This window comes from Anarrhichthys ocellatus, unplaced genomic scaffold, assembly GCF_004355925.1.
Source record: "Anarrhichthys ocellatus isolate YVR2014 unplaced genomic scaffold, GSC_Weel_1.0 scaffold208, whole genome shotgun sequence".
NCBI lineage: Eukaryota > Metazoa > Chordata > Actinopteri > Perciformes > Anarhichadidae > Anarrhichthys > Anarrhichthys ocellatus.
In genome coordinates this window covers 65,338-77,454 of record NW_022280238.1, presented here as the reverse complement: position 1 = coordinate 77,454, position 12,117 = coordinate 65,338, and the positions used below count along the sequence as shown (strand labels likewise).

Here is a 12,117-nt window from a genome sequence, read left to right as displayed (position 1 = left end):
CTGCTGTACTTGCTGTAGTATTACTGCTGTACTTACTGTACTTGTATTCTGACCAGCTGTCCTTAAACGTCTGAGTCTCTGACTTTTCAGATGAAACTTGAAACCACTTCATTTTTTCTACTTCCTGTAGAGCCTTTCAAAGTAAACCTCCAGTAATAGTAAATATAATAAACTTTATTACTACAACACTTTTCAAAACAAAGTCATAGAAGCTTAATGAGACTAAATCAGACTGACAATGATCAAACATTAAAAGTAATAATATTAATAATATAAGATTAAAAAACAACTATAGTATTAAAATGGATCGGTCATTACACACTACATTAAATCACTTACTAACATCAAAAATATGTTTGTTTGTTTTTTGTCATTTTTAAAGGTAATTTTTTATTTTGTCTACTTTTCACCACTTTATATTTTATTTATTTTATTTTTTCATTTTTTAAATCGTATAATTTTTAAATAGTTTTGTCCAGTTTGTTCGATTTAAATTCTTTGAATGAAAGATTAAATAAAATAAATGTATTTATATTTGGTTCATATTTTATTAGGTTAACGTCATAAAAACTTCTGTTAATATTTTCCTTTAGTTATTATATCTTTAATTATTATATTTGTAATTATTACCGGGGCTTTGAGCTTATCACTTCGGCTGTTTCATTGTTCACTACAACTCCCAGCAGCCTGCGCGTTGCCGGAAGTCGTGAAGCCTCCGTCAAAGAAGAGTAGCAGCTACAACTGAAGGTAAACACATCTGATCGGTTCTGATCGATTATCGTGTTTTAAACTCATGTATGTTGGATCAAAGAACATATTCTGTGTGCGCGTGTGGACAACTACTGTTCCCGCCGTTTGTCAACGTGGAACAAAGAGTTACATCCGGGTTACACACTGGCGTATCTGTTAGCATGCTAACAGATACATCCAAGCTGGGACACAGAATACACATAATACACAGAATATACACAGAATGAATATAAACGCAGAACATACACACAGAATGAATATACACTCAGAATACACAGAATATACACACAGAATGAATATACACTCAGAATACACAGAATATACACTCAGAATAAACAGAATATACACACAGAATGAATATACACAGAATATACAGAATACACACACAGAGTAGAATACACAGAATGCATAAAATATACACACAATATACACGTAAATACACAGGTGAACATCAGCCAGCTGACATGTTAGCTTCTGACTCTAACATCTCGTGAAGCTCTTCTTCTTCATGTTGACAGTTTAAATAAAGTTTTCTTTGTTTGTCCAGATGATGAAGAGTAAAGCAGACGAGGAAGACTACTGGAACAGCTCCAAGTTTAAAGCCTTCACCTTCGATGATGAAGATGACGAGTTCAGCCGGGTGAGACCCAAATCTACCTGTACAGGTGCACTGACCCACAGGTGTACAGACCCACAGCTGCACTGACACACAGGTGCACTGACAGACCTTGAAGTGTTGACATTGTGTTCTCCAGTTAAAGGAGTCAAAGCGGGCGGTGAACAGCATTCGCTGCCTGGTGGAGGAAGACGATGATGAAGAAGAGGTGGAGAAGGTCAGCTGGAGCGGAGAACCTGTCGGCAGTAAGACATGACTGTTGTTATTAAAACGCCTAGTTAGAATCGTGAGCTTTGATTGGCTGCAGGGTTACGATCATTTCCTGTGTCTCCTCAGGTATTTCCTGGTCGGTCAGTGAGACGGCAGCGTCCAATCAGAAAACAGACAGAGAGCCCGCCTTCCCCAAAATCAACACAGACACAGTGACGATCAGCAAGAGTCACTCAGGATACTCTCTGAGCTCTCTATTCAAAGGTGAGACAGATGAGACAGACAGGTGAGACAGGTGGACAGACAGGTGACTGAAACACACTGAAGGTTAATCTGTTTCTCTGCAGGAAAAACGAAAGGAGGAAACTTCCAGTCGTTCACTGACTGTGAGTGAACTACACTCTGAGGTTGAGAGAGAGACAGAGTGTGAGAGACTGAAAGAGTTAGAGAGAGAGTGAAAGAGTAAGAGAGCGAGGTAGAAAGTGAGCTTATGAATGAGTGACTTAGACTGATGTTGATGTTTGTGTGTTTTAGCGCTCAGTGACTCGTCTGTCAGGCTCTACGCTCCAGAACTCAGAAAACCCAAATCAGAATACAAGGTAATCTGATTAAGGACTAATAATCTAATTAAAGTAATCTGATTTAAAGACTGTTTAAAGACTGTAAAGATGCCCATCAGATTCTTTTTTTCTGGTGTACTAATGATGATGTCATCATGTTGTGTCATCAGGACTATGTCAGTGATTGGTCCCCAGAAGAAACGGTCCAGAGAATGCAGCAGGGAAAGGTAAGGTAGTATTACAGGGGTAGTGTTACAGATAAGTGTAGATTTGTGTTATGTACACAACTGCTCTGTAACGATGAGTATTAATGTGATATCTCATTAGAAAGCTACGGTTCTTGTAATTCGATTTATGCAAACCATTTCAAGATACAATAACAACAGCAGGTACAGTTAACGTCTCTGTCAAACAAGCACTCCAAAAATAGCCGATAAAATATCGCCGTGACTCACCGATTATGATTCGTAACGTTTCCCTTGTGCATGCTAATCCAGCAAAAACGGTCTTGCTAGGTGGCTAAGGGTCCTCTCGGATCGAATCCAGTAAAAGATTTAGTCCAAAACACACTAGTACGTCCATAAAGACCCACGGGGGGTTGTTGCATCATTTCAAATTAGCCAGCAGATATGATAACTCGCGATCATATTTCGGTCATAATTTCACTTTTCATGTCAACAGAGCGGAGATTTTCATCGCGAAATGGAGCCTACATTCCGCCGGTTAGATTGACACCTCATTTGACCCAATAGAAGCTTCTATAGCCCGGCCACAGTCTGGAACAGCCAACGAGAGTCCGCTTTGAAAGACAATGCCCGCCTCTCTTCTTTGAGTAAAGCTCGAGCCAATCGCAACAGATTCCATTGAATCTCAGGCTCCATATAGCCAATGAAATTACGAAGACAAGGATATGCAGATTCAGCAGATTGCATGTTGGGAAAGTTTTCAAAACTGAAATTCAAAACCGTGAGTCAAGTACCTGAGACCGATTATCAAGAGCAAAGTCTGGTTCATGAGAATTTTCAAGAATCTGTGAAAGTTGATAATGGTTATATATGTTATAGTTAACCATACATAAACAAACTATAGTTCGAATTTCGGACACGTAGTTTATCACAGTATATGCATTTTGACGTGACGATAGTATATACATTTTGACGTGGTGACGGCAAGCCTCCAAATGCGTTTTTACGTGGCCGCACTCTTAGTAAACCATGTGTAAAATATTAATTTTCTGTTGTATTGTTATCAAATTCTAAATTCTACGAAGTACTATGACTCCATGCTACCGTACCAGTGTATTTTCCAGCTCATAAGTCCCAGCCATAGATAACTGCTGCCATCTGTTGGCCTAAACAAATCCAGGCGGAAATAAAAACCTTCTTTTTCAGTGTGTTGTAAACTCCATAGCTCAATGCCAGTAGCACTTACAGTGATTCTGACTGTTTGTGAAGAAACTTCAGAGTGTTGCCGTTCAATAGAGACTAAAATCATACATGTACTCCCAATGGTTCAATAAGAGCTGTCAGTTTACTTTGGGTACGCTTTGGATAGGCGTTTTAGGCAAATTTTACAGGAGTGAGAAGAGGTTTTAAACTATAATGTGTATCTCATGTACTTCTGTCTCAGTATCTCATGGAGTACTTCTGTCTCAGTATCTCATGGAGTACTTCTGTCTCAGTATCTCATGGAGTACTTCTGTCTCAGTATCTCATGGAGTACTTCTGTCTCAGTGTCTCATGTAGTACTTCTGTCTCAGTGTCTCATGTAGTACTTCTGTCTCAGTATCTCATGTAGTACCACATTGTATTTCTCTGTGTATGTTTCAGGTTGTGTCTCTAGAGAAGTTTCGTTCTCTTCAGGATAAACTGTTGCTGCTGGATTACGCTGTCACTGCTCACGATGGAAACGTCATCACTGCTGTAACTTTATTCATCATTTGATCCGCAACAACAATTTAAAAAAATGATTGTCGATTTTATTAAAAATAACTGACATGTTTTTTTTGTTTGTTTTTTCAGGTTTTAATATATTTAAAGAGGACTCTGAGTAAAGGTCAGCCTGTTGGTTCCGACTTTTGATCAGTCAGACTTGGTCCTGGATCAGTCTGTCCTTGTCCTGGATCAGTCAGACCTGGTGTTATTGACTCTGTGTGTTTTCTTGCTTAGAGGTTTTGTTTCGGGAGCTGGAGTCCAGACAGACGGCTCTGAGACATCTGATCCACTATCTGACTGAAACCAGAGACCAGAGGCTGCTGCTGGAGCTGTTCAGGTATCTACCCACACCTGAACCCGTCTCTACTCACACCTGAACCTGTACCTGTGCACACCTGAACTCACCTGGTGTGATGTCCATGTCCAGTGTTTATCTGATGTGTTCTGTTCTTCTGGTCCTCAGAGCTCTGGGCCGGATGGAGGATGTGGCAGTACGTATAAACACAGTACTATTACACCAGCAGTACATAGTTCTAGTACTAATACACCAGCAGTCCACAGTTCTAGTACTAATACACCAGCAGTCCACAGTTCCAGTACTAATACACCAGCAGTACACAGTTCTAGTACTAAAGTATCGGTGGTACACATGTCTGACCTAACTGTGTCCATGGCGACAGCTGTTGCAGTACAAAGAACACCTGAGCATCGCTGATGAAAACAAGAGGCGGGACTTTCTGAAGAGCTGCCTCAGGTGACTCTTGTACTTGTAGTGTACAAATATACAAATATTAAACTAAGGAACTTTACTTACTTTATCACATTTGTTTGTTTCCAGTCTTCCATTTTCTCCAGAAGATTCCTCTCATGTTCAGGATCACTACACTCTGCTGGAGAGACAAGTTATCATCGAGGTAAAGAACACACAAAACCAGTTTCACCCAGTATTAGTCTGTCTTAAACCAGCATTAGTCTGTCTTAAACCAGCGTTAGTCTGTCTTATTAAACCAGCGTTAGTCTGTCTTATTAAACCAGCGTTAGTCTGTCTTATTAAACCAGCGTTATTCTGTCTTATTAAACCAGCGTTAGTCTGTCTTATTAAACCAGCGTTGGTCTGTCTTATTAAACCAGCGTTGGTCTGTCTTATTAAACCAGCGTTGGTCTGTCTTATTAAACCAGCGTTGGTCTGTCTTATTAAACCAGCGTTGGTCTGTCTTGTTAAACCAGTATTACTTGTGTGATATTGACTTTCCAGTCAGCTCTCCCAGTTTACTCAAGTTTAAACTGTCTATATTGTTTCTAGACCACCGACCGACAGGCAGAACGTGGTGGAAAGGTGGAAGTTTTCCAGAAGTTTCCCAGAAAAGCTTCGATCCTCAACATGCCGCTGATCACGACACTCTATTACTGCTGCTTCTACCACTACAACGAGTCAGAGGTTACTTTGAATTTAACTAAACCAGACTCTACTGGGTCCTGATTCAGAAAGGAACCAGATTATTGAAACCAGTTTGACTGAACCAGATTATTGAAACCAGTTTGACTGAACCAGATTATTGAAACCAGAATGACTGAACCAGAACCTCTTAACGCCCGCGTGTCGTCGGAGTGTTAACTGTACAACTGCTATGTATAGGTGGGCAATGATGCGACATGTCTTTGGAAAGCTAAGATTCTTGTGATTTGATTTATGCAAACCTTTTCAAGATACAATCACAACAGCAGGTACACTCAACGCCTCCGTCAGCCCACCAACCCACAAACAAACAGTTACAAAATCGAGGCAACTCACCGATGAAGCCTCATAGTATTCCAGCCATCCATAATATTCCAACAAAAACGCTCTTGTTACATTAACAAAAGTCCAGACGATCCAATCCAGTAAAATATTCAGTCCAAAACACATTATTACCATAAATACCCACGGACTGATGTTGCATCATTTCATATTAGCCGGCAGATATGCCTAAATATCTATATATTTTCTAACGTAACCAGTTCACATGTAAACATTAACGGTCTCTGGGTCTCAAAATGGCGGCTGCACTCTGACCTTTTGATTGACACCTCACTTGACCCAATAGGAGCTTCCATGTCCTGTCTACAGCCTACAACAGCCAACGAGAGTTCGTGTTGAAGGAAAGTGCCCGCCCCTCTTCTTTCGTGTAAAGCTCGAGCCAATTGCAACCGATCGTTGTGATGACTGATGCTTCGTATAGCCAATGAAATTTCGAAAATAACGATATACAGCTTCAGGGGTTATATTTACAGCCAGAACACGGAAGTCACCTGCGTAACCGCGAGTCAGGTCCCTGAAAAACATGTGTGAAATATTAATTTTCTGTGGTATTGTTATCAGATCTTAACCTGGACTAGGTAAGGCTTCATGCTGTGGTCCCATTGTGTTTTACAGCTAATAAGCCACAGCTATAGTCATCTGCAGGCATCTGTTTGCAAAGAAATATTCAGGCGGAAATAAAAACCTTCGACTTCAGTGTGTTCAAAGTTCTATTACTCAATGCCAGTAGCACTTACAGTGATTCTGACTGTGGGGGAAAAAACTTCAGAGTGTTACCTTTCAATAGAGACCAGAACCATGCATGTACTCCCAATGGTTCAAGAACAGCTTTCAGTTTACTTTGGGTACGCCTTGGATAGGCGTTTTAGGCTACTTTTACTGGAGCGGTAACAGGTTGAACCAGATTATTGAAACCAGTTTAACTGAACCAGATTATTTTAAACCAGTTTAACTGAACCACATTATTTAAACCAGTTGAACCAGATCAGCTTGTTTCCTTTGTGTTTACAGGGAACCTTCAGCGGCCCGTTGAACATCCGTCAGACCTTCAAGGTGTGAGGAGACGTTTAAACATATTACAGGTAAAGGTGTGTCCTCGGTCTCTGACCTCTGACTCTGACTCCAGATCTCTGAGAAGCAGTACTTTGTGACGGCGTTGGCAGCGCGGGCGAAGCTGAAGTCGTGGTCGGATGTAGACGCTCTGTTCACCAGCAGGAACTGGCTCGGCTTCACCAGGAAGAAGTCACCGCTCAGCTTCCAACGAGTCGTAGACATCCTGCAGAAGAACTCCGCCCCCACACAGGTGAGGAGGGCGGGGCCTAACTAACATCACCACCCTGTTGTGAGGGGGTTGATTGACATGTGTGTCATGTGATTGACATGTGTATCATGTGATTGACAGGTGCATGTGCGATCAACAGGTGCGTCCTGTGATCGACAGGTGCGTCCTGTGATCGACAGGTGCGTCCTGTGATCGACAGGTGCGTCCTGTGATCGACAGGTGCGTGCTGTGATCGACAGGTGCGTGCTGTGATCGACAGGTGCGTGCTGTGATTGACAGGTGTGTCCTGTGATTGACAGGTGCTGCAGGACTACGTGGCACTGGTTGATGATGCGGAGCTCAGGATCTCTTTGGCTCAAAAATACAAGTGTCATGACATCGTCATCAACGTGAGACTGTTAATATTAATGCTGTTCTGTGATTGGATGATATGTAAATGATGTCATAATGACTGGCATGTCTCTGGGCCAATCAGACGTACCGGGACTTGAAGGACCGGCAGCAGTTGATAGGATACCGAGGGAAGGTGGAGAGAGGATCAACGGAGGAGAAGAAGATAGAGGAGCTGCTCAACAACACGGTGAGGAGAGGGAGGAAGAGAGGGAGGAGGAAGAAGAGAGGGAGGAGAAGGAGAGGGGGGAGGAGGAAGAGAGGGAGGAGAGGGGAGGAGGAAGAAGACAGGGAGGAGGGAGAAGGAGAGGGGGGAGGAGGAAGAGAGGGAGCAGAAAGAGGGGGGAGGAGGAGGGGAGGAGGATGAGAGGGACGAAGAAGAGAGGGGGAGGAAGAAGAGAGGTAGAGGTGGTAGAGGAGAAGGAGCAAGAGGAGGAGTCATCTTCACCATTTGATCTGCCATGTTTTTTTTTCTTCTTCTCTTTCAGCAAATCCGGTGGAAGAACTAAATGATCTCGTTTCATTTGAAGACTTTTATTTTGAAACAAAAAAGCTCTTTCCTGAAGAGAAGTGCCATCACCGTGACAACAGAGCCGTCCAATCAGATCACATCTGCGTCTCATTGGTCACAGAGCCCAGTGCTGACTTTGACTCCGCCCACAGAACACAGGGTGGGTGGGGTTTGATTTTATGAATATTAATATTGAAAAAATAAATAAATATTTAAATGAATTGAGTGTTTTCTACTTGAGGAGGAGGAGGAGGAGAGGTTTGGTTTTTAAATTCCTTTTATTGATCCAGGAGACACCAGATCACTGTCACGTCATCGATTCAAAAAAATTAAATAAATCAACTCATCCAAACACAGAAAACGTATCGACGTATCACACATGAACGATCAGCTCTCCCTCCTCCCCCACGCAGCCCAAATGCGGCTGAAGGCCGTGACATTGTCCATTTGATAATAAGTGTGTTCCACCCTCAGTCTGGCCTTTAGCAGTCCCTTCAGAACCGGGACCAGCTCCACACTGCCGGCACTCTGAGCCCGGTTCCTGCGTGTTGTTACTGAACCGTACCGGACAAAAAGTTCACCAAAGTGTGGACCGCTTTCCTCTTTGGGACCAAAGACAAACAAAACAAACGTAAAAACATCCCCAAGACCCTGGAACCAGCTTTTTAAAAGTTCAAACAGTGCTGAGAGCCGAGGACACTGAACAAACAGATATATCAGAATACACCCCCCCCCCCCCAGCTCAGGATCAAGGTGCTCTGGACCTGTTTGTGGCTATTGCCCCGTGTCCAACCCTCCACTGGAGGTCTGCTTGTACAGAGACCTCCAGCTGCCTTTAGGAGAAACATCTGGACCACAGATGTATATCGATCAAACTAGATGTTATGATCTGCATCCAGCAGCAGCGTAAAGAATCTCAGAGTTACCTTTGATCAGGATGTCTTTTAACTCTCAGATAAAACACACTTCTAGGACTGCCTTTCTTCACCTACGTAATATTTAATAAATCAAGTACATCCCGTCTCAAAGAGATGCAGAGCAATGAGTTCATGCATTTGTTACCTCTAGACTAGATTACTGTGATTCCTTATTATCAGGCTGCTCTAATAAGTCTCTTAAATCTCTCCAGCTGATCCAGAATGCTGCAGCTCGTGTTCTAACAAGAACTAAGAGAAGAGATCATATTACTCCTGTATGAGCTTCTCTGCACTGGCTCCCTGTAACATCTAGAATAGAGTTTAAAATGCTTTTACTGACCGACTAAGCCCGAACTGGTCAGACACCATCATATCTTAAAGAGCTTATAGAACCACACTGAGATCAGATCAGATCATCCTTTATTAGTGCCTCAGTGGGACGGTCCAACAAGGTACAGAGCCAAGAACAAGAGCAGCAACCGGAGCAACAAGAGCAGCAATCGGAGGACTTCGTCTCTGTTCACGGAAAGAAGACAGCCGTTCCAGGACAAAGATTGAAAGACGGAGATTTTCCTCTCCCCCCTGTTTGACTTTAACAACCGGACAACAGATGGACGCAGCCGCCCTAAAGACTTTGTACTGAGTCTGAGAGAGCGCTGAACGGACTTCGTTGGCCTCGCAGGAGGAGCTGAAGGTTCGGCCGGACCTTCAGCTCCTGAAAACCCCAAAAGGACTTTTTATTACATTGTGAATCCAGCTCCACCGAGCCGCCTCGGCATCGAAAATTAATGAGTATAACCAGAGAAGAAATTGTAACCTGATTGAATCAAGTATCATATTATTTTATGTGAGCTGTAGCTGTGCCCTTGCTAATATATCCTGCAATAAATATCTAATCTGCATTTAAAGTAAAGTTCTCAAGAGCATTAATTTGCTGAGGTAGTAGAAGGTTAAAGCTATTGTATGTTAACAACAAGAGTTCTTAATGGTTATCCTAGTGACCGGTCCACTTAACAGTCCCTTACGGTTTTAGTTATAATCCTAGCCGTTAAAACCTAACCTGGCAATTTACCAAGAGCCCGGATCCAAAAGAGGAAAGCTGCCATAACTGACGCGACTAGGTAGAAGCGCTTGGCCAGGGTGGCCCCTCGGCCTAGTGCATGTTACCAGTGGAAGCAGGGTAGACGTCAGGAGTAACGGTAGTTAGCAGAAGCCAGGCGAGTTTCCTCGACAGAACACCAGAGAACCCCCGGATCTAACACGTGTTAGATCCGGGGGTTCTCTGGCCCGATACAGGGCTACCTACTGACTCAGCTCTCTATTAAAAGATTGTCGAGCTGATGTTGGGTCTGCATTGTTGGGTCTGGCATTTCGCATCATCCTCTTCACAATACCCCATAGATTTTCTATGGGGTTAAGGTCAGGCGAGTTTGCTGGCCAATTAAGAACAGGGACACCATGGTCCTTAAACCAGGTACTGGTTGCTTTGGCACTGTGTGCAGGTGCCAAGTCCTGTTGGAAAATGAAATCTGCATCTCCATAAAGTTGGTCAGCAGCAGGAAGCATGAAGTGCTCTAAAACTTCCTGGTATACGGCTGCGTTGACCTTGGACCTCAGAAAACACAGTGGACCAACACCAGCAGATGACATGGCACCCCAAACCATCACTGACTGTGGAAACTTTACACTGGACCTCAAGCAACGTGGATTGTGTGTCTCTCCTCTCTTCCTCCAGACTCTGGGACCCTGATTTCCAAAGGAAATGCAAAATTTACTTTCATCAGAGAACATAACTTTGGACCACTCAGCAGCAGTCCAGTCCTTTTTGTCTTTAGCCCAGGCGAGACACTTCTGACGCTGTCTGTTGTTCAAGAGTGGCTTGACACAAGGAATGCGACAGCTGAAACCCATGTCTTGCATACGTCTGTGCGTAGTGGTTCTTGAAGCACTGACTCCAGCTGCAGTCCACTCTTTCTGAATCTCCCCACATTTTTGAATCGGTTTTGTTTCACAATCCTCTCCGGGGTGCGGTTATCCCTATTGCTTGTACACTTTTTTCTACCACATCTTTTCCTTCCCGTCGCCTCTCTATTAATGTGCTTGGATACAGAGCTCTGTGAACAGCCAGCCTCTTTTGCAATGACCTTTTGTGTCTTGCCCTCCTTGTGCAAGGTGTCAATGGTCGTCTTTTGGACAACTGTCAAGTCAGCAGTCTTCCCCATGATTGTGTAGCCTACAGAACTAGACTGAGAGACCATTTAAAGGCCTTTGTAGGTGTTTTGAGTTAATTAGCTGATTAGAGTGTGGCACCAGGTGTCTTCAATATTGAACCTTTTCACAATATTCTAATTTTCTGAGATACTGAATTTGGGATTTTCCTTAGTTCTCAGTTATAATCATCAAAATTAAAATAAATAAACATTTGAAATATATCAGTCTGTGTGTAATGAATGAATATAATAGACAAGTTTCACTTTTTGAATGGAATTAGTGAAATAAATCAATTTTTTTTGATGATATTCTAATTATATGACCAGCACCTGTATGTATATGTATATATAGAGACTCACCTGATAAACAGATATAGACTCACCTGATTATACACATTGTGGCAAACCAGAGGGAAAAGCCGAGCCAACACAGCACAGGAGGCGGATCCCCAAGCTCAGGTTGGGGGAGGTGATAGAGGGAGTATACTATCCGGTGCAGATGCTGCAGCCACTATAGGCACATGGCAGTGGTCACACCTGCAGCCCATGAGCTAATTGGAAGGAGCAGCTGTGAAGCAGCAGCGGCAGACAGACTAGGCAGAGGATACAAAGATCCCCTGAACCTCTGGAGAGGAGCTTCAGCAGACCGGAGGTAATTAAGTGGACTCACCTCCCTCCTCTGCTCTGCCCAAACAGGACAGAGGAATCATCTCACGCTGAGTGTAGCCCGAAGGCCAAAGATCCCGACCGGGAGGAATCTTTTGTTGAGTTTGACCCTATCCCGCTTTACCCTACCCTGTTTATTAAAGGACACTTTTTGTTACATGGCTACTGTCTTTGAGTCACCGGTTTTATCGCTGAATCTTGCCTCCACGTCCCCCGGGTTGCCACAACATAAACAGATATAGACTCACCTGATCATATACATAAACAGATCTA

At 43.1% G+C, this 12,117-nt stretch overlaps 1 protein-coding gene across 3 annotated transcripts; it reads left to right on the top strand.

Annotated features, from left to right (window-relative positions):
* The first annotated feature begins 4 nt into the window (after positions 1–4).
* vipas39 (VPS33B interacting protein, apical-basolateral polarity regulator, spe-39 homolog) lies at positions 5–8,272 on the top strand. Of its 3 annotated transcripts, XM_031878888.1 has the most exons (19): positions 5–747; positions 1,298–1,390; positions 1,506–1,611; positions 1,703–1,840; positions 1,924–1,962; positions 2,111–2,175; positions 2,307–2,363; positions 3,966–4,058; positions 4,158–4,191; positions 4,305–4,407; positions 4,534–4,561; positions 4,751–4,824; positions 4,909–4,984; positions 5,374–5,508; positions 6,880–6,921; positions 6,995–7,171; positions 7,450–7,539; positions 7,626–7,730; positions 8,029–8,272. In XM_031878888.1, exons 2-19 carry the CDS (start codon positions 1,298–1,300, stop codon positions 8,047–8,049), a joined length of 1,476 nt encoding a protein of 491 aa, XP_031734748.1. In that variant the 5' UTR covers positions 5–747; the 3' UTR covers positions 8,050–8,272. The 3 variants fall into 3 exon arrangements, with proteins under 3 accessions (XP_031734748.1, XP_031734750.1, XP_031734749.1); XM_031878890.1 differs by lacking the exons at positions 7,626–7,730; positions 8,029–8,272 and having other exon boundaries at positions 7,290–7,533; XM_031878889.1 differs by lacking the exons at positions 7,626–7,730; positions 8,029–8,272 and having other exon boundaries at positions 7,271–7,533.
* The last annotated feature ends 3,845 nt before the right edge of the window (positions 8,273–12,117 follow it).